The sequence below is a fragment of the Camelina sativa genome, chromosome 17, assembly GCF_030686135.1.
Source record: "Camelina sativa cultivar CO46 ecotype springtype chromosome 17, ASM3068613v1".
Taxonomy (NCBI): Eukaryota; Viridiplantae; Streptophyta; class Magnoliopsida; order Brassicales; family Brassicaceae; genus Camelina; species Camelina sativa.
The window spans coordinates 19,027,863-19,050,316 of NC_141896.1; the positions used below are offsets into that span (position 1 = coordinate 19,027,863).

The 22,454-nt window shown below is 45.5% G+C and overlaps 3 protein-coding genes across 3 annotated transcripts; all 3 read right to left on the bottom strand.

Annotated features, from left to right (window-relative positions):
• Window positions 1-5,262: 5,262 nt before the first annotated feature.
• LOC104759485 (uncharacterized) lies at window positions 5,263-8,196 on the bottom strand. Its single transcript, XM_019239397.2, has 3 exons — window positions 7,764-8,196; window positions 5,577-7,624; window positions 5,263-5,495 (listed from the first exon to the last, which is right to left on the bottom strand). The coding sequence occupies exons 2-3, from the start codon at window positions 6,586-6,588 to the stop codon at window positions 5,263-5,265; spliced, it is 1,245 nt and encodes a 414-aa protein (XP_019094942.2). The 5' UTR covers window positions 6,589-7,624; window positions 7,764-8,196.
• Window positions 8,197-8,283: 87 nt separating this feature from the next.
• On the bottom strand, window positions 8,284-10,095 carry LOC104757213 (GDSL esterase/lipase At1g28650). The gene is given in 6 exon segments (XM_010479941.3): window positions 8,284-8,819; window positions 8,904-9,177; window positions 9,244-9,392; window positions 9,478-9,696; window positions 9,850-10,062; window positions 10,065-10,095. Coding segments are annotated over 6 exon segments (1,119 nt in total). The 3' UTR covers window positions 8,284-8,586.
• A 9,783-nt stretch (window positions 10,096-19,878) lies between these two features.
• LOC104759486 (uncharacterized) lies at window positions 19,879-20,481 on the bottom strand. Its single transcript, XM_010482405.2, has one exon. The coding sequence runs from the start codon at window positions 20,479-20,481 to the stop codon at window positions 19,879-19,881; it is 603 nt and encodes a 200-aa protein (XP_010480707.2).
• Window positions 20,482-22,454: the final 1,973 nt, after the last annotated feature.

Sequence of the window (22,454 nt, forward strand, 5' to 3'; positions counted from 1 at the left end):
GGATCAAGGCCCTTGTTATTAGTTCTTTGATACATGTTGATTGAACTTGAAATGTAAGACTGAACCAGGTTTTGAATTCTCGAAATTGCATTCTAGTCTTGATTGTAGCATGTTTTGAATTGACATCATTCCCTATTTACCTGAACCTAATCCTGACTTGCAATTATCCTGTTATGCATTGAAGTTGAACTCATGGATACCACATACATACTTGGATTATCTTTCTCCGTTTTACCACCCTTGTTAATCCAAGTAGCTGATTCCCATCTTTGGAACAGTTTCCCGCACCCTTAACCAACCGTTCTTTCAAGCCAATTGTATTTTTGAGTGTGAGGCCTTTTCCGAGTTGAGCTTGTTAGAAGGTGTTAGGTTCTAGCCGACAAGAGTAGGATCCTGTGTAGTTCTAGTTTGCGCTATCCGGACTAGTAGGACTAGGTGAGAACTCGACTTTGGGTTTTGGGATTGGATTTGTTCTGAAAAGAGAAAAAAAAAACGGGTAAATAGTCTTTAGGAGGGGGAATGTGTTTTCAAGGTTTACAAGTCTAGTAAAGGATGTTGGTTGTGCAATGTAAAAGAGGTATTGGTTCTGGGCATAGAAAGAAAAGTTTAGACAAGGAAGAGAAAGCAAAACGCTTAAGAAGTCTAGATATCTAAGAAGAAAAGAAAGAGAACCATAGTGATTAAAAAGTTTCCCATCCGCTAGATTGATATGAAGTAACCTCCTCCTAAGGCTAAGTTAAAAGAATGAGAGAATGGGTTTTAGAAGAGATATCGACGAATGGTAGAGATAGGACCAACTTCTGGGTTAGAAAGTTAGAGCTAAGTTTCCTAGGGACCTTTGGGTAGACGGGGTACTGCTCTTGTATGTATCAGTTGGTTTCAACCTTTAGCCTTCTCTTAAGCTCAACTCATTTTCGTGAGAGATCCCTATTCTATATTGTTAAAACCACTTGCAAAGGAGACCATTTTTGTCTCTACCCTTTCACCCCAGCCAAATGAGTTTGATGACATTGCATAGCTTGATTCATGGTTCTTTGTTAATGAATGTTAAAGGGAATGATAGAAATGATTGCATGTGTAGACTAAGGTTCGGAATCGTTGCAGGTTGTGATGAGCTTGTCTAAAGTTTTTAAATAGAGTTCCTTCACCATGCATCATAGAACTAATAACAAGGACCTTGATTCTAACTACTCTATTCAGCATGTTTTAGGTTCTGAGACCCATCCTCAAACCTCTCTTCCATACTTTTTTCTTGGTTGTTTGCTTGAGGGCAAGCAAAGAATAAGTTTGGGGGAGTTGATATGTATATATTTTACACATTTTCATGATGCATTTGTTATTCATTTTGTTCTCTTAACTCATTGCTTTGTATTGTTTTTAGTCTCTTTTGCTCAACATGCATATCTAGGTAGTCTTTGCATTGGTCTTGCATACATCTTGCATTTTGGAGTTGTTTCAGGTGTTTTAGGAGGTGTCCAAACCATCAAATGCAAATAAGGATCAGGAGAGCAGTTAAACGACTCGATCTACACTACCCAGCGATGCAAGCTTCCACGTCCTTGATCGAGTCGAGTGAAGATTTTACTTTGGGATTCAGCTTTCGACGTCTTCATCAAAGTTGTAGAGAATTGAGTCATCTTTCCAATGCAGTTTACTTCAAACCAATCGGAGTCGTGGTTCATGAGTTATCTCCGTTTTAGTGGATGCATGTACGTTCAGAGTTCCGACTCGACCCGCATGCAAGGAGAGCTCCCACTCGATCAGATGTTAGTAGCGACTCGACCGAGACGTCCCAGGATGGCTCCCGAGCACCCTCAAGATGCGACTCGATCAGCAGCTCCCGAGCACCCTCAAGATGCGACTCGATCAGCAGCTCCCGAGCACCCTTAAGATGCGACTCGATCAGCAGCTTCTGAGCACCCTCACGTCGCGACTCGATCGACAGTTTCTGAGCACTCTTACGATGCGACTCTATCGACGCTCTGAAACCGATGTCCTGGTTATGTCCCGAAGACGCATCCGAGAAGGATTCCCGAACCAACGTTCTACATTGTCGTTTTATGTTTTAGAGATTTCCATGTTTTTTCCTATAAATACGTTTTGTTAAGTTTTGACTCGGGGTATCTTAGCTTTTATCTCGTTTTGTTCTTTCCCTTAAGGTTTACCCTAGCCACCTAAAACGCTTGACACTTTGTATTCCGATACCTTTGAATTTATTCAGTATTTTGATTCGATTTCTTCTACAATTTTGTTCATCTCATTTTTACCTATCTAAGAATGCTTGTTTCAATGTTTTCTGAATTTGTATCTTTGATGATGATTTTCGGATCTGAGTAGTGTGGTAGTTCTTGAGGATTGGATAGATTAAGTGGAGGATCTTAGGATGTAGTGTGTTTAAGCTTTGATTGTATGATTCCCTTCTGGACTAGAGTTAGAAATACTAGTTTCTCTCTGATCAATTGGAACTAGGTTTTAGACATTTCCGCATCCAAAAGGTGTTCGATGAAATGTCTGACCAACTAGTGCCAGAGACTTACGTTCCTAGCCTAAGAGATTAGTTGTCTAGGAAGTTTGTTGACGTGAATGAACTTGTTTTTCATGCCATGCTCGATTATGTTTCTCTAGCGAGAGCTAGGTTTGGAAGTGATTGAGTTTGAGTAGCTTCTGTCAAGAGATTGGATTAGCTAAGAAATGATGTTCATTGTTTAGGGATGGTTTGCTTGTGGCATGTTAAATACTCTATAGACTAGGATACTCCACCGACATCAATTACTCCCATCCTTAGGACCTCTTCCTTTCTGAATTTTATTACATTCCTGAGACTGTTTCGTTTCTTGCCTTTTAGTTCATGCTTAGACTCGTTTATGTTTTTATTCATTTTCGCCTCTTGTCATGCATTCTCGTTTCTAATTCTGTGACTTATTTTCCTTTCGTATCGTCATCATTCTAGGACTGTTAGAAAAATACTCTCTTTGAATTGGCTTAACTTGTGATTTCTTGATTGCATCTTGAGTGATAGTAAAGTTTCCCAATTGGATTGACACCTTAAGTACTACAACTACATAAGGTTAATTGAGACCTGCTAGGATAGACACACAAAAATCTTAGTATCACATCATCTTTCTTTGGAATAAGTGCGAGAATAGTTGTGTATACACCCTTGGGGAGAAAACCTTTGAGAAAGAAAGACTGCACCGCTGCAATCACATCAGAACCAATGATCGACCAGGAAGCTTTAAAAAACTCACTGGTATACCCATCAGGTCCCGGGGATTTATAACTCGGCATTGCAAAGACAATCTGTTGAATTTCATCAGCAGTAACCGGCTTTGTAAGCATCACTCGATCCTCCTCTTGACATCGGAAAGGTAAGAGGTTCTGTAACTCCTCCACTGACATTCCCACAAAGTCAGTAGGTTGGTGATTAAGAAAATCTTTGAAGAATCATTCTGCTTCACCCTTTAGTTCATCACTAGTTCGCAATATTTCCCCATTAGGACCACACAGCTCCCGGATAGAGTTCTGCATTTTACGGATACTTACCATTCTATGAAAATAGGCATTGTTCATATCACCCACAGTCAGCCAATGAAGCTTAGCTTTCTGTTTTAGATAATCTTCCTCAAGCTCAGCTAGGTGATTCCACAAAGAATAAGCACTTGCCTCCTCATCAAGCGCTTGTGGAGTCGGATTGGCCAGAGTTGCACTCTGCTTTTGACAGAGATTCTCATGAGCTTCACGTGTCTGTTTTGATAAATCACCGAACTTCTCTTTACCCAAAGTACGCAAGCTTGGTTTTAAGTCCTTTAACTTCTTAGAGAGGCGATGCATAGCAGACGTGGAAGGGAATAGTGGGGCTGTGCCATTCCAATGGTTTGCGACAACCTCTTGAAACTGCGGAAGTTTAGCTAGTGCATTAACGAATTTAAACGGTCTGCGACCACCCGTCGCAACAGCCTCAAGGACAATGCGACCTCTGACATGATCGGAACAGCCCCCAGCTTCAAACACACTATAAGAATGTGGAAAACAATCTCCCCAATGCTCATTAATTAAAACACGATCCAACTTCTTACAAATCAGACCATTAGCTCTTTTATTGCACCAAGTAAAGAGTGGACCATGACGTCCTAGATCAGTAAGTGAGCAATGCCTCACCACATCTTGAAAATCACGCATCCCCAACGTATTAAACTGCAGGTGTCCATGGTTAGAGTGTTCTCTACAGTCCAATATCTCATTAAAATCACCACAAAGCATCCATGGTTTATTTCTAAACAATGGAGAGTCATGATGACATCAAATCTCATCCCATAGTAACCTCCTCTCCTCTGAAGAATTTAACGCATAGACAAAGGAGCAAAAGAACTCCTCTGTTCTACCCTCCCACATGTAACAGTTGTTACCAGATCTCCTGCCTCTAAGTCTTATTGACCCTTGTTGATCGACAGCCTTGCACCCCTTCTTGGTGAATGTGACATCCAGACCTTCATCACACAACTGACTGATACTTATCAGATTAGCCTTCAACCCTTCGACCAGGAAGACATCCTTAAGATGTGGTTGAGACTCTCCACCAGTTGTGCCTTTTCCTTGGATCGTACCCTTTCCTCCATCACCGAAAGTAACTCTTCCTCCAGCAACACCTTCTAGATGTGATAGATTATCACGGGCACCGGTCATATGCCTGGAGCATCCACTGTGAAAATACCACTTGGCCTGATCAACCTCTGTTTTGTCTACTGTGAAAGCCACATTACAGTAGAGATCATCTTTCCTGACATTCCCCTGTGTGTTTCTTCTTACAGCTGGATAGAACTCACGACGTTGCATAAGGTTAGACACACGATTCTGGAACTGATAACATTGGGCTTTGTAGTGAGTTAGATGACCACAATACCAACATCCTCTCCGTCTACTACGCTGAACAGGTCTTTGAGTCGTCTGCCGAGATCCACTAGAAGCATATGGCGGCCTAGTGTTTATCTCAGGAAACACCACCATCCTTGGGTTTCTTGAATTCGGATTTACAGGAACCTGATCACCCATTCTAGTTGTTTGAGAGAACTTCCTCTCCTTCAGTTCTGGCTCAGGCTCCACTCCTTTGACGAATTTTGTGGTTGGATTGGTGTTTGTTCCTTGGTAACCCATACCCCACTTCAGGTTGCTGGATCTTCCAGTGCTCAGCAGTGTATCCAGATCTTTGGTTCCTTTATTCAGCATCCTGATATTCTTCAACTGTTCATCTAACTGCTTCTCAAGTCACAAAGTCTTTGCCTTTTCTTCACTTAATTCTTTAGAGATCATGGCAACATGAAGCTGCAATTTATCTCTCTCAGAAGTTAACTGTGTGTTGTCTTGAGTCTTCTGAACCACCGTCTTGATGAGAAGCTCTATCTGATCTTCTACTGACAAATCTGCCTCTTCTCCTTCTGACTCAGAATTCACCTTCTCATCTACGTCGTTGATTTCCAGCACCAAATCATCTTCTTCATCTTCCTCAATGACACCCAGCAGTGCAAGGAAGCTGTTAAGAACCTCTCCTTTGCCGACCTCTTAATCTGAGTCGCTCTCACTCCAAGTGATGTAGGACTTCTGCTTGTTTTCCCGTGAAGGACAATCAAACTTAGTATGACCGTAGCCCTTACATCCATAGCATTGCAAAGAGTTCTTTCGTTTGTTATTTGGACATTCAGACTTGTAATGCCCAAAACCCTCACATTCAGCACACTGTTGTTCTTGCTTGTCACCCTTCCTGATCTCCTTATCAGTATTGGATTTCAAGACCGATGATGTTCCCTTCCGCTGACCTCTTTCCATCTTGCGAAAGTATTTCTTAACCAACAAGCCGACTTTTTCTTCATCTGCAACTTCCTGAGACTCTGCAATCTTCTGTTCCTCAATGGCTTTGAGAGCAAATGATTTCTCATTTATCTTTTCCTTCTTCTTCAGCTGTATCTCAAATGCCTGCATCATCCCAACCACTTGATTGTACTTGAGCTCATCAGAATTCAGTGAAACATCAATGGCAGACCTGTGTGGTTGAAACTTATCTGGCAGACTTCTGAGGAATTTCTTCACCAGCTTCTTGTCCTTGTAGCGTTTACCCAAAACTACAGCTTCTTGTGCAATACCACTCAGACGACTACTGTAATCAGCAACTGACTCAGTTTCTGTCATGTGCAAGTTTTCAAAATCTGAAGCGAGGTTGTCCAGCCTTGTACGTTTGACCCTACTTGTGCCTTCAAACGTGACTACCAGAATGTCCCATGCTTCCTTGGCAGCTTCACACCCTTGAACTTGATTGAAAATGTCCCTAGGCAACGACTTGAAGATAACTGACAGAGCCTGTGAGTTATGTTTGGACTCCGCTTTTTCTTTGGCTGTCCATTTCTTCATGTGCTTAGGCACCATGTCTCCCTTCTCATTTTTCTCCGTCGGATGTGACCAACCATCTTCCACCGCGAACCAAGCTTCCATGTCAATGCTTGAGATGGCCTGCTTGATTGACACCTTCCAAAAACCAAAGCACTCAGGATCGAGTTTCAATGGTGATTGAACCGCAACAAAATCCAGTGATTTCTCCATACCCTTGCCGCAAGATCTCACCTGTTGAAAAAGGATATCAGAACTTTTTATCAGGTGCTTGCTCTGATACCAATTGTAAAGGTATAGAGGACAGCAAATCACTCAAACTGCTTGGAAATGCGCCTGGCAAACGCTTTTATTCAAACTTATAAAAATTCCCTTTTACAAGTTATGAATCTAAGCCTACTCTCTTGTCTATCTAACACAAACCCCTGTGTAGATCTAAAAGAGTAAAAAACACACTCACCTTCAAAGCTCTTTTTGTTTGCTTGAAGGTTTACAAATCTCTCAAACTTTTCCCACGAGTGCTAGCTCTTTTTGCGGCTAACCCTCGTCTCTTTTAAACCCTTCACTCACGATCTCTAACCTAGATCTTGTGAATCCCTAACTAAAAGGAAATATTCCTTATCCTAATAAATATCCTCCCTTAACTCTCTCAATCAAATATACACTCAATATCTTCGTGTATATCTTGATCTTCTTCTTCCTTCCTCTTCACGCTTCTTATCACGGCGTCCATAATCTTCTTCCATGTCAGCCCATCTGCCACGTCAGCATATCAGCACTCTGAGACACTTCGCAAGCTCCTGTCACCTTCAGAGCTCTGATGCACTTACAAATAGCTCTTTGGTTTCATTGATACTCTTTCCTTCGAAAAGTGGGTAACTATAATCGTTCACTCCAATCTCTCCAATAAGTATCAGCGAGTCTCCAAGAATCTCTTTGCAATCTAAACCCCAAAAGAAAAAGATCGTTCCAAGGAACTCGATTTCAACATCATAGATATTGAGGAGAACAAGGCCAATGTTCTACTAACCATGAGAAGACGAGGTGCATAGGTTAGATAAAATCTGATTGAAGATGTCAAGCTGAACACTTAGAATAACATTGGAGAAATCAGATTTAATTCATTTTTCCAAAAGAAACCCACGATCCAATGCAGTTTCTCCATACACCGCAAAATTGATCCCTTGATCGAAGCTCATATTTTGGGTTCCGAAGTGAGGCGGCACGTAGTGTAGTCCCAAGAATTCGGCTGTCCAAATAGTACAACGACATTACAAAAACTCATGCAGAAATAGGGTTTATAACTTGTTGCTCAAGCAAGAATGACATAAAGCAGAGGAAAGTAGTGGTTTCGCCTAAATGTAAGAAAGAGAGGGAAAATTAGATACCTATAAATCGATGATGAGACTCCAACGGCTGGAGGGAGGATGGAAGAAGCTTTGGCCATAAGGAAGAAAGGCGGCTTAAGGAAGATGATCCACGTGAGAGAGATAGAGATAATTTCCAGTGTCGGCGCTCGAGTCACCGAAGCTGATGATCGATTTGTAACACCGACATCGAGATTTTGATGAAGTAACAGTAACGGTGGTGCCGTGGTGGAGTACAAGATAAGTAGAGCTTCTTCAGTGGAGAAGTCATGGGAAGAGTCGCCTTTTTGGACTACTAAATAACGGAGAGAGAACATGGGATCAGCATGTTCAGTGGTAGATGATTCCGTGAATTCATTTGCAATGCCAACAAGAAAATAGTAAATTAGGGAAAATGGTTTTTTTTTTCTTTCTTAAATTGGTTATTTGTTGAAAATGAAATAACTCCAAAAACGTCCAAAATTAGATATGGGCTAAGTGGCACTTAAATGCCATGCATGGGATACACATCATGGCGAGATGGGGGAACCTCCAAGATCCCTTTTAGAAAATTAGGCTGTAGACTTATTTTATTTCTCCTAATTAAGTTCTTTACATAACTGTAATACTCTAGACCAAGACACTTAATTACAGAAACTTTTTGATTATATAAACTTCATAATGCCTCTATGCACAGGCTAAATATCATATAGTTTTGTAAACGTTTGATTATTAGGAAACTGTCTCCACTACAATATTGGACTACCCACTTCTTCGTCAATAACGCCTCCAACTCTTCCAGATGATTTCTTCTCTTCTTTATTGCAAATGCTGGAGCAAGTACTAACTCATCATCTTTATTCATTTAACCAGAGCCAAGACAGGACCAGTCGAAAGCAGGACTTGTATAGGGACCGTTGAGTAAACCCTGAGCCATCTTCCTGTATGTGGCTTCGGTTAAATGATAACCATCCCAATTCACATACACAGAAGGATTCTGACAATAGCTAACTCTTTTGTCTCCACACTCTTTACCAATAGTGAAGTTATATTGACCTCCGACTCCACAGCAAGCAGCCAAAGGTCGGTTCCTAAACCCTAATGAAAAAAAGACCAAAACAAGATGTCAATTAAGGAATGAAACTTTGATAGTCAAAGACATAATTTTTTAGGGGAACAAACCGTATTTAGCTGGTTCTTGGAAAAAACGGTATAAGGAGTTGTAGTAGTCGGCGTAAATGATGTTGACATGTGGATATAAATTCTGGAGTCGTTTGAGTTCTGTCTTGAGCTGTTCGTTGTGGTGCTCTGCAAATTTATTGAGCCACGGGATACAACCTGTGAAAGGGTCGTGTTCTACTTTAGCGGTTTGAAATAGAGTAAGATACGCCGTGGAACATCCTATTGGGAAGTTTCCGGGCACCAGAAAAGTTTTTCCCCCTAGATCGATCAAATCCTGTAGTTTTTTGGTATTAAATTTGTTATACTTTTAAGGTGGAGGGCATATGTAAATATTTGTTACCACAATTGCAGCTGAAATAACTTTGATAACTAGAGGAACAAGCTTTTTGATTTCATTGATACTTTTTCTTCCGAAGAATGGATAATTATAGTCGTTCCCTCCAATCTCTCCCATGAGTATAAGCGAGTCTTCAAGCATCACTTTGCAAACTAAGCCACCGGAAAACAAAAAAAATTGATAAACGCGAGCTCAATGGATCATAGATTTGGAAGAGAACAAGGCTAAGTTTGTTACCATGACTTGAAGAGGCGCAGAGGCTAGGTAAAACCTGCTTGAAGGTGTTAAGCTGAACACTTAGACTAATATTGGTGAAATCAGATTTAATTCCTTGTTTCACAAGAAATGCATGATCCAAGGCAGTTGCTCCATACACCGCAAAATTGATCCCTTGATTGAAGCTCACGTTTTGGGATCTGAAGTAAGGCGGTACGTATGGTAGTCCCAAGAATTCAGCTGGCCAAATACGAAGACAACATTATCGAAACTTAGAAGCAAGTACGGAGGGGTATCTATAACTTGCTGTTCAAGCAAAAATGAACTAAAGCAGATGATAACAACTGTGTTTTGGCTAAAAGTCTTGATAGAAAAAGAAGAAAATAAGGGTACCGATGAAGTCGATGATGAGACGGCCATCGGAGGCACGGCCAGAGGGAGGATGGAAGAAGCTTTTGCCATACGGAAGAAATGCGACTGGAGGAAGATTTTTGACGTCGGAGAGACGGAGATAATTTCCGGTGTCGGCAATGGAATCGCCGAAGCTGATGATCGATTTATAACGCCGACACCGAGACTTTGATGAGACAACAATGGTGGAGGTAAGATAAGTAGAAACCATGAGATGAGCGAAGCCATGGGGAAAGTATCGTCGTTGCTCTGTTACTAGAATTTGTTTATAATCTTTTTCCACCACTAAATAATGCAGAGTTAGAGGAACAAGTTATTGGTTTCGTGTATTATCCAAACACGAAAGTATAAATTGTGGATAAGTAACGGTCAGTTTTAATGATTGGCTAGTGAGTGTTCAACGAAATAACTTCAGAAACGTCCAGTTTATACTAGATTGGCTTTTGAACAAAAGAAAAAAAAAAGACTAGATGGCTAAAATGCACTTAAGATTTGTACCCAAACAAAAAAGCACTAAGTTTATGCATGCATGGGATACAAATGGGCTAGTCTCTCGTCTTATTATAAAAAGGTGAAACTTCATTGTTTAATTTTTCTGTATCGTTCCCACTATTTAATTTTGCTACATTTTCCAAAGATTTCAGGTAAAGTGATATGTCAACACGTTTAATGATATATATGTATTGTATATTAGTATACATTTATACTACATTGGAAGAAGAAACAAAATTATCATATTTGGAATAGTTAACAGATGCTTTCTTGCAAAGGCATACTTCCTATGTTAGGTTGTTCCTTTACTGTAGAAACTAGGTTTCCACAATGAATTTGTTTAAGAGGGGAAACAAATTCAATAAGATAATCTCTCTAGAAAATAGGTCTAAACCTTGAAATTAGAAGTAAAGAAGAAGAACTCAAAGAAGTTAGGGTTTATTGCTAAGAACGAAAAGAGAACTCGGTCATTGTATTCGATTCTGGATGATTTACAATGGAGAAGTCTCCCCTTATTTATACATATTCGTAGATCGCTAAATATATTAACTTTCTTTAACGGACGAAGTGACATATGGAAAACTGCCTTATTCCTTGAGTCGGCCGCCGCGCCGAAGTGGATGTCGGTTCCTTCTTCTCCAAGATTATGCTTCATCAGAATTAACTCCTGATGACCTAATTGATCCCCTAACCGGATTCCCGGTTAAACAATCAATTAATACTTCTGGTTTAGTTCGGTATGTCGAGGGTGCTGAATCCCGCACCAACAATTAGTCCCCCTCCCCCCCAGTTCAGTATATTCGAGATTTAATTCGAATATTTTGAACTATAGAAAGAGAATATCCGATCTAATCCATAAAGACTTAATTGATTTTACTCAGATCTCCGAATCATCTCACCGCGTATTGTCCGGATGACACGTGTCGTTTCCGTCACATCTGCTAGCTCGGAATACGAAGAGTCGCGTAGGTCATCATTACTTTTCGTAGGGTTGCCGCCCATTCGACTCTATAAATACGCCTCTGCTCTCGTCATTTCTCATTTTCCGCCAACAGCAACAGGTAATCTGCTCCGATCTCTCTTCCATTTTGTTATTTTTCTTCCACACTCTCCGAACGCAGGATATGGCGAGCACATCGGAACCTGCCTCTTTGCCAGAAATTGAAAGTGAGCAATTAATTCGTCGTACTTCCAGACGAAGAACTCTCAATCCCGAACGCTCCACGCAGATCGGGGAGTCAAGTAGATCGGCCTCCGGAGTCCCGCCTCATCTGGTTCGCTGCTCAACGGGAGCCTCTTCTTCACAGGTTAACCCAACCTTGCCGTCGTCAGTTCGTCACGAAGAGGAGAATACCGAACTGACTCTGGACGTATTTTCGCAAGAGGAAGACCGGTTCGTACCTTGGGATTTTCGATCGAGGATATCGACCCCTTGTTTGACCACGAAGGACGGATTGGAGGCGAAAAGAGTTCGAGTTCGACCGAAACTGTGAACGATATGCTAAACTCGTGCGGTTTATTCAATAGCAACATCACAATTTTGATCCCTCGAGAAGACCAACGCCCCTGGAGCCCCCTGGAAGGGTATGTATGCTTGTACGAGGGTTACTTTACCGAGTGTCGCCTCCTATTCCCAATCCCGGAGTTGATTTCAATCTATGCCGAAAGACGGAGGATAGCGATCTCGCAGTTCGTACCCGGAGCCATTTGTAACTTAAGGCCACCCTGACCGTAGCAGCCGAAGTCGGAGTCGACATTAGAGTTCAATGTTTTGAACAACTATCAAGTTTCAAGTTATCGAAGAGTTCGAATCGCTGGGAAGTGAACATGTGGCCGGCTCATAATTTCCTTGTCGGTAAAAGAGTGAATAAATTCAAGAAGTATACGAACCAATACTTCTTCGTCCGCGTCGACCAGTATTCATTTGCTAACCCGTTGGGTTTTCACCGGAGAGTGTGGAATGAAAATCTTGGTAGATTTATATTTCTAGTATTTTAATTGACTTCGGCACCCCTGACCAGTTTTAACTTTTTCGTGTATTTGCTTCCAGATCGTCCGTTTTGTGCAACGCACCTAGCTCCGAACTATCTCCTTGTTAGAGACGCTTTGCTAACCAGGAACAATCGTCAGTGGGATTTTATCACTCGTATCCGTGTCAAAACGGCAATGGGCAAAGCTAGAACAAATTTTCCAAGTTTCGCCAGTTCGCTAGGACGATCTGCTGGATGTCGTGTCATGGAATCCAAAGATATCCAGATTGTTCGCCGAGACACTCAAGCTGCCATCGAAGCCGAGATCGGTCCATCCCAGGGTCTAACCGAAGTTGACCAGACCGTCGCCGACCCTATTCAGGCACCCGGAGAAGATATCGAGCCATCCAACGTTGCAGAGGGAGAAACCCTTCCTTTGGCTTTAGAGAACGCCGATCTTCCGAATGAAGAACAAGACGTTCCTCAACTTGAAGCTGGATCTAAAAGGAGGAAGAAGAAGAAGAAGCAATCCGGAGATAACCCAGCCACTGAGCCGCAACCGGTAGTGAACCGCAAGCGCTCGGCCGAAGAAGCCGGACTGGAATCAGCCGATTGGTTCCGTCTGGAAAGGAGGAATGACAAGACTGATCGGTTCTCCTATCACTACTTTGGTGACTACCCTCTAGTGACCAATCGTGAGGCTTCAGGCGAGCTCTTCCGAACCTTAAAGACCTCCATTCGAATCCTTCCGTCGGCGGACGAACTGGAATTCAAACAAGCGTTCGTTGCTGAAAAAGATGGCATCATTGCCAACACCGAACTGAGAGTTAGCGAACTGAACTCCCGAGCGCTTACTCTAGAAGAAGAGAAAGCCGAACTGCAGGAATCATGCGACGGGTTGAAGGTTCAGCTCAACTTCGAAGTTAAGAGACTTCGGAAAGATCGTTGGGAGAAGGTGGAGCGAACAGCGAAGAAAGCGCAAAATCGATTAGACAAGGTCAAGGCTTATCTAGTTGAGCAGGTGAAAGTTCGCCCCCTGGAAGATCTGCTGAACCAAGCCACCGGAGTACAGGAAGCTGTACAATATCTGATTGAGAATGGGGCCGTCTTTCCCGAAGAACGAGTCAAGGAGATTAACAAGAAAAATGCCGAAGCCGAGACGACTGTCGCGGCGATCGAGGTCCTCGAGCTGAATGAAAATGACCTTACCATGTCCCCGGACCAGCTCGGTTATGGATTTCTCCCCCCCCCCCCGGAGACAACGGCTCCGGAATCCGTTGAGCATCCATACGGTTCGAACGCCGAGAGTTTTCAATCAGATCTGTCCGGTGCCTTGGACGTTTAAAATTGAAGTTGTTTTTCATTTTTTTTTATTGTCAATCCTTATGGGTCTGAGTACCCTTGTAAAACATTGCCGACCCGTTCGGCCCATTTTCTTTTTAGAGGCTTAATTACCGGTATTTTTCCTTTTTATCACAAAAGGAAAACTGATGAAGTAAGAAAATTTGCATTCCTACCATTTTGCATGGAAAGTTTCCAATTTTCTTAAGGGGTTTACCTCCCAAGACTTGTATAAATCTAACCAGTGCTGCCTGCGGATTAAACACCCAAGAAAGCTTTCAACCCAGACAATGTCAGGCTCGATTAGCAGTGTAGAATCCCCGTCGGTTGGCAACGATGTGCCGACGTTCTCGAATGTCGAAGCTATCGAAAGAGGGATGGCGTACTTCCCGAACATCCGAGCTCCCTGGATGTTGATGTTCCGCGTTAAACCGGAAGAAAGGCGTGAACTGATCGAATTTCTTCACGAGGTGGAAGATCGCCACGCGGAATATTCCAATCGTCTTGCCGCATCAGAACAAGTACAACGAGATCTGCTGCTCAAACTCGAGATGCTGGAGTCTCACCCAAAGGATTGGATTAAGAACGGGTTCGACAAGATAGCTGATTTGCCGCCATGTCTTGTTGCGTACTGCAATGAATGCCGAAGTGAATCAGATCGGAAGCCGATGCACATGGATCCTGCCTTAATTGGCGACTTCATTCCAGGCAATGTTAAGCCGTTCTACATTAACCGGCGCACAACTGATGCCGAGCTTGCCGAGGCTGACGCCTTTTTCCGTCAGGTAACCGCTACCCTCTTTTCCTTTTTGCTTTCCTTGTAAGCGGTCGAAACTTGTCTCCTTCGTACTAACCCGTTGTTAATCTTGCGTATGCAGATTGAGGGTACGCACCAAGAACTGACTCAAGATCTTCAGTACTTTCATATGAAGAGGGGCAGAATCGATCGACGATTGAGGACTCTGGAATCCGAGATTGTTTTACTCAAGGCGAAAAGGAAAAGGACTACTGATCTGCTTGACGAATCCGAACAAAAAGCCAGAGCGCTGGAGACTCGTTTCGAGGATTGGGAAAAGACTGGGTTGCAACTGCTATGGCCAATGCCAAAACGACTCAAGACGAGCATTCGTGAGATTGCTGCGAATGGCGCACCAGTTCGGAATTAGGATGTTTTATTTGATTATTTAATAAGACCTAGCTGCAATGTAACGGGCAAACTTGAATTTTGCTTAGAATAAAATTTTATAATAATAAGAGATTTGCTTTGCTGCTCTATTCTGTGCTTAGTAATTGTTTTACTATTTGAAAAATGTGTCAGAGGCGAGACGTCTCCCGGCTTACAACAGACAATTTTTATTAATTGATGGTAGAGAACATCGACTCGAGCCTCAAAAGTTGGCGACGAAGTGTTAACAAAGTGTGTTTAATCGGAGAGCGAGATACTGGGCTCGGCTTATCTCCTTTGTTTTAGTTCGGATGCCGGACTGCGAAAATCTTCTCTGGGTTCGGCTAACCGTTCCGTCCGAACTAAAGTTTGGGTGCGAAATAAATACTCTGGGTTCGGCTTACCCCAAAAATAAAAAGTGGGTGCGGAAAAAATACTCTGGGTCCGGCTTATCCCTACATAGGAAGGTCAGGCGCGACTCTGGGTTCGGCTTATCCTGAAAATAGTGGGTCTTTATCCTAGCTGATCAGGGTGTCAACGAAGTGAATTTAGTGTGGACTAATACTTTGTCCAGATCGGGCTGAGATATGATATATATATATATATATATATATATATATATATATATATATTTATTTTTTTTTTTTGAGGAAAACTTTCCTTTTCCATCTTGGAAATAAAGGACGCACCGCATTAAATGCGTTGCGCGGTCTTTGAGAGTTATTCTCGGGACCTTGCGAAAATTTCGCTGCACGCTGATTGGTGGGTTCAGCGGCGGTTACTTTCCTAATCCTGTATAAATAGGATTGAGAATTTGGGAAGATCATTCTAAAAACCACAACTTCCCTAAATATTGAGAGAAAAAGATGGTGACTACTCGATCTGCGTGGCTGAGACGGGCTCGGGAAAGGTTGGCCACTTCATCGAGTGGTTCCAATCGAGCCGAATCGTCAGATAACCCCTCCGCCCAAGAGGGCGTAGAGACTTTCCGAGTCCGCGCACCTGTCCCACATGTCGATATGGCGGGTGTGGAAGGGAGCCCCGTGTGTCAAGAACTCCGAAGGTATCGAGCTCGCCGCTATAGGCCTCTCGAAGATACCGCGCACTTACTTACCATGGACGTCTGGGCCTACCGGGCTTCTCTAGAAAGGTTAAGGCGGTACGCCAATTTTCTGGAGTCGGATGGCCCGATTTTCCGTGAGAGGCACTTGGTTGAAGGCCCGTGTTCCTTTTTGGAGGACCTGGTGTCAAGAGGTGTTGAAGTGCCGAGGAAAAGACTGGAGACCCTGAGGCAATCTCGTCAATTCTGGCGAACCGAACTGGATAAGGTAACGGTGGAGGAACCGCTGGCGGACGATCTGTCGGGTCCACGGCCTCCACTTCGTCTGCAGGACCAGCCCAGACGGTGATGGTGGAACTCCGACCGTTCTGAACTCCGAATTTGGACGTTTTTTTTTTTTTTATCTAGGACCCTGAGTCGTAAGAGGGATTCTCTCCCTTTGCGTCTCTTTTCTCTCTTTTTTTTATTATTAGTCAAAACATCCAAAGCATGTAATGGGGATTAACTTAGTTATTGAATTTTGATTGGAATTATCAAAACCGCCATAAGAAAACTAAATGCAAGTGAATGTTGGATATTTTGGAAACTTTGCACACCGGCTTGTCGCCGAGTTGAGTAAGAATAAGTTTTTAAACCAGAAAAAACTTTATTAATATATTAGCTGCATTCGCTTAGTCTTTAAAAGATAAGGAATTGCCTACGTACCCCGAAGTGGGGATCAAGCCAACCGTAGTTCGTATTACAAATGAAAGATAAATGGAGTTCGGATTCCCGAAAACTCCTAGACAGAGTCGTAACAACGACTTAGCTGTAGTAACGTTTTAAGTGGGCCGCGTTCCACGAGTTTTTGATCCGTTCTCCGGCCATGGTTACGAGTTCGTAAACGCCCGGACGAACTGCTCTAGATACGAGGTATGGACCTTCCCATCGAGCGCCGAGTTTACCGGTGTTTACTTCCTTGGTGTTCTCGAAGACTTCTCGCAGAACCAGATCGCCTTCGTTGAAACGCCGCTGACGAACAGTCTTATTGTAGTATCGAGCCGCTGCGTCTTGGTAGTGTTGCATCCAAACTAGAGCTTTGTCGCACAATTCTTCGGCAAGATCGTTGTGGTCGATCAGCATCTCATCGTTAAGTTTGGGATTATCGACCATCATAGTGCGACGAAGTGTCGGGACTCCTGCTTCTGCCGGGGCAAGTGCTTCGAGACCATATGCGAGGGAGAAGGGGGACTGTCCCGTGATCCGCCGCGGGGTCGTGCGGTATGACCACAGCACGCCATCCAGGTGATCTGCCCACGCTCCTTTCCTTCGACCGAGTCGTTTCTTGAGCCCGTCGACGATCGACTTATTCGTGGCTTCGGCTTGACCATTGCCTTGCGGGTATCGAGGAGTTGAAGTGCTGAGACGGATTTGCCATTTCGTCAGGAAGCGTCTGGTGATCATCGAAGTGAATTGGGTACCGTTGTCGGTGACAATCTCGTACGGGAGTCCGTGGCGACATATGATGTTCTTCCATATGAAATTGGTCACGTCTAAGGATTGGATCCTTGTGAAAGATTCTGCCTCCACCCACTTGGTGAAGTAATCGGCCAGCACCAGGACTTGGATGCCGGCAAAGGTCCTATGGCGTCCATGGCCCAGCGCATAAAGGGATACGGAGCAGTGATGGTGTTTAGTAGTTCGGGCGGGACGTGCCGCATTTGCCCATGGCGCTGACAGGCTTCGCATTTGGCCGCGAAAGTTTCGCAATCGGCCATCATGATAGGCCAATAATGTCCGTCCTTTTTGATTTTGAGAGCAAGTGCTCCGCCAGAATGGTTGCCACCCTCGCCTTCATGCACTTCCATCATGATGCGTTCGGCCTCGTCCCGAGTAACACAGGTAAGGAACACTCCTGACGCACTCCGGCAAAATAGTTCCCCGTCCAACAGGATGTACCTAGCGCTTCGAGCCTTCAGTCGTCGAGCCGCCCATCGGTCTGCCGGGACGGTGCCATCGGAGATGCAAAGTTTGATCTCGAGTAACCAATCCTCGGGAGGCTTGGTGATGTCCGCCATATCTTCTATTGGCTCGTCGACTTCCATCGGGATTGGGTCGTCGTTGATGAGGGCGATTTGGCTGTCCGGATCAATGCTGGGAGCCTCGATGCATTCAACTGGAATGGTACGCCAGAGCTGCGAGGGCGTCGGCTGATGCGTTCTCGTTCCGTGGGACCTTTGTCAGGGAGAAAGACGTAAATTCGCCGGATAACGTGCGGACCAACTGTCGATATGCCCCCATTCGCTTGTTTTTGGCGTCGAATTCGCCGCTGAACTGGCTGACTACGAGTTGGGAGTCACAGAAGACCTGCAGGTGTTTGACTCCAAGCCCTGGGCTAGCCGGAGTCCTGCGAGAACAGCCTCGTACTCGGTTTCATTGTTCGACGCTCTGAAATTGAGCTTCAACGCCTGTTCGAGGATTTCTCCGGTCGGAGTATGAGTCCGACCCCGGATCCTTGATTTGTTGACGAACCGTCGACGAACATTGTCCATTGCTCCACTGCGGGGGTGGGGTCATCAAGCTCGGACGATAATTCGGTGATGAAGTCAGCCAGGACTTGTGCCTTCAGACTTGGGCGAGAACGGTATTTGATGTCGTACTCGCTGATTGGAGGGGGCTATGAAGGATGGTTTGGAGTGGTTGGTCAGTAAACACGACAATAGAATGCGACTGAAAATAGGGTCGCAGTTTCCGTGCTGCGACGATCACTGCGAGGGCCAGTTTTTCCAGCGTGGGGTATCGTGATTCCGCGTCGTTTAGTGCTTTGCTTGTGTAGAAAATGGGTTTCTGGTCTCCCCGATCGTCTCGGACTAACACCCCGCTGACTGCCGAACTGGAAACCGAGACATAGAGATATAGTGTTTCGCCGTCCTTATTCCCGCGAAGAAGTTGGTAAAAGAGGAGGCACTTGTCCGTTGAGCGGGCGATAAAATGGTTTAGAGCGGCGATCCGGCCAGTCAAGCGTGTACTTCTCGCTTGTTGGTCGGTGCCGGGAGTCCTAGTATAGCTTCGATCTACTTAGGATTTGCCTCTATTCCCCGTTCAGTGACGATGTACCCCAAGAATTCCCCAGAAGTTACTCCGAATGTACACTTCGTCGGGTCTAGTTTCATCTGGAATTGATCCAAGATGTCGAAACACTCTGCCAGATGTTGGACGTGCTGTTCTGCGATCAAAGATTTGACCAGCATATCGTCTATATAGACCTCCATGGTTTTGCCGAGCAGATCCGCGAACATCATGTTTACTAAGCGCTGGTAGGTTGCTCCGGCGTTTTTCAATCCGAACGGCATCACTTTGTAGCAGTAGGTCCCCCTATCTGTGATGAATGCCATTTTCTCGCGGTCGGCTGAACTCATGGCGATCTGGTTGTAGCTTGAGAAAGCATCCATAAATGAAAGCAACTGATTTCCAGCTATGGCTTCGACGAGACGATCTACGTGCGGCAGAGGAAAGCTGTCCTTAGGGCAAGCTTTGTTGAGATCGGTGAAGTCAACGCAAACTCTCTACTTTCCGTTTTTCTTTTTGACCACCACCGGGTTAGCCAGCCAATCAGGGTACTGGACTTCCATGATTTGATCCGCCTTGAGTAGTCGTTCAACTTCGTCCTGGACCGCCTTGGCTCGATCCGGGCCCAAACGCCTGCGCTTCTGTCTGATCGGCTTGAACGTGGGGTCGATGTTGAGCTTGTGGTACATGACTTCGGGGCTTACCCCGACCATGTCCTTTGTTGACCAGGCGAATGTGGAAGCCCGAGATTGCAGGAAAGCGATCAGCTTAGTCTTTATGTTTTCATCAAGTTCGGCCCCGATACCGACAGTTCGCGAGGGGTCGGAGGGGTCGGAGGGGTCAATATTCGCCTGTAGGATCCGACACTCCGGGGACTTGAGGCGATCCCGCTCCGGCTTTCGGGAACCGGTGAGATGGTCCCCGCTCTGTAATTGCTATGCGGCCTCCGTCTTCCTCTGCTTCTTTTCGATAACAGAGCAGACTCTGGCCACCCTCTGATCGCCGTAAAGTGTGCAAATTCCTGTGGTAGTTGGGAATTTGAGGCAGAGGTGGTAGGTCGATGGTACGGCCTGCATCACGTATATCCATGGTACCCCCAAAATAGCGTTGTAGATTGGTGGTGCATCAACGACTGCGAACTTAGTCTTCCGGGTCACTCCGCCAGCTCGTACTTGTAGTTTTACGTCGCCCATCAACATCTTGGCGACCCCGTCATAGCCCGTCAGTGTTCGAGTTTCAGGTTTGAGTTGGTCTGGTGTGACGCCCATTTTTTCTAGCGTTTGCCAGCAGAGTACATTGACGGTGCTCCCAGTGTCAATCAAGACTCGTTCGACGTCGAAGTCGCCCATCGAGACTTCGATAACCAAAGGGTCTGAATGGGGGTGTTTGATCCCTTTGGCGTCCTCCGAAGTGAATGATATCGGGTCCGAACAGAGTGAAGGCTTGCTCGGACCAGTTTTGAGGGCGCAAACTTGTCGTGCCCTATTCTTTAGTGCGCGAACGGAGTCTGCGCAGTCCTCTGGTGGACCAAGTATCATAATTATTCGTCCACGGGGAGGGGAATTGACCCGCTCCGGGTTTTGCCCCCTCTGTCGCTTGGGATGGCCAGGTAGTTCGTCTACTTGGGGCGCCTCTTATTGGTGGTTCACGAGCGTTTGGTTGGCCGGCTGTTGGACTACGTTGGGTGGTCCGTTGTAGCCTCGTCCGCCGCCTGCACGACGGCCTCCATTAGATCATCCGCCACGCGATCCCCCTCGGCGACCTCTACCGCCACGGGCGCTTTTTGGCTGGTAAGTAGCTTCGACTTCGCCGGAGAGATACTTCGCGTACAAGTAATTCTTCAGGTGGACGCACTCTTGTGTGGAATGACCGGGGTACATGTGAAAATCGCAGTAGAGTTCCTTCGGGTCAGAGGGCTGCTTCTCCTGATCGTCCATCTCGGAGACTGCGTGGATGATGCCTTTTTCCGATCCTGAGGTTTATGGTGCTTGTGGGGTTCGTGGTGTTCGATCTGGTTTTTAGCTTTGGGGGGATGTGACGGTTGTCCGTCGTTAGTTTTTGCGGCTATTTGAGCCTCCTCCTCCTCATCGAGCGCGAATCTGGAAGCTCGATGCAGCGCGTCGTCAAGGTCCTTGGGTTCCCGGATGTTGAGGTCCTTTCGTAATGGTGATCCGGGGATCAGGCCCTTTCTGAAGGCTGCCATTGCAGCGTCCTCCGGGACGTTAACCTTTGTCAGCTTCTCCTTGAATCTGTTCAAGAAGCTGGCGATGGGCTCTCCACGTTCCTGGGCCATTTCCCAGAGATCCGAACTTGTCACGCCTTGTTCGATGAGGATTCGGTAGTTTTTGAGGAAAGCCTTGGACAACTGATCGAAGTTGTCGATTGAGTTCGGCTCGAGCCTTGTGAACCATACCAAGGCGGGGCCGGAGAGGCTATCAACGAATAGTTGACAACAACCGGCGTCCCTCTGTTCGTCGGTGAACCGTGCCTTCGACATGGTTGCCATGAAGGATGTCATGAACTGGACTGGATCTTTGTCTCCTTGGTAGATCGGAAGTTTCAGCTTGACATTCGGCACGGCAGCCCTCGTTATCCGTTGCGTGAAGGGTGACTGCCGAGTCACCTCGACAATCCTGTCGATCTCCGGGGCCGTGCTGATAGCTCGATGGAGGAGCGTGTTCATGCCGCTAATCTGCGACTTGATTTTCTCGAGTTCGAGGCAAGGTCCGGAGTTTGTGATGCGGGTGACCGGGGTGGCCGAGCTCTCCTGTATCCGTAAGCTCGGATTCATCGGTCGAATACTTGACGTGGTCCGAGGGGGAGGATTCCTCCGCTCGAATTGTGCATCCGAAAAGTCGAGACGACGAGTGAGACCGCCTAAGTCGGGTGCTGGCGATTGTTCAGCGGAGTCTTGTGATGGGGTTGTCTGGGTTACGACGGCGTCGACTCTGCGGTTGGTGTCGGAGATCATCTGGTAGATCTCTTTCGTCATGGAGCCGAACAAGATTTTGAAGTCTTCCATGGATACGACCTGCGGGTTCTGGACCGCTGGCGTGGTATGAACAGGGAGGTTCCCGTTTTCTGCGCCGAGCTGTTGCTCTGTTGTGCGAGCGTCTGTCTCGTTATGGGTTTGTCCATCGGAGGGCTCCGTGTCGATGTTGACTGGCTCTTCGCGAGTTCGCCCTGCATCTTGGCTGGTTTCCCCTTCAGATCTGACCCCGACTGGGAGTTCGGTGGAGGTTTGGGACAGGTTTGCCGTTGTGTTCACGCGGTGACGAGAGTACACGGCAGTGACAGGCCTGGTCGATGCACTGCCTAGTGTTGTGATGCTGTCCTGAGAAGGTGTGTTGCCTGTGAGATCGGGCATTTTGGAAGTTGTGCGGTTTGCTTCGGAAACTTCGTTGACGATGGAAGAAATTATTGCAAGGCTTCTTTAGGGAGAGTTTCCTAGAGAGTAACTTTTCTAGAGACGATTTGCGTCCCCACAGACGGCGCCAATTGTAGAAACTAA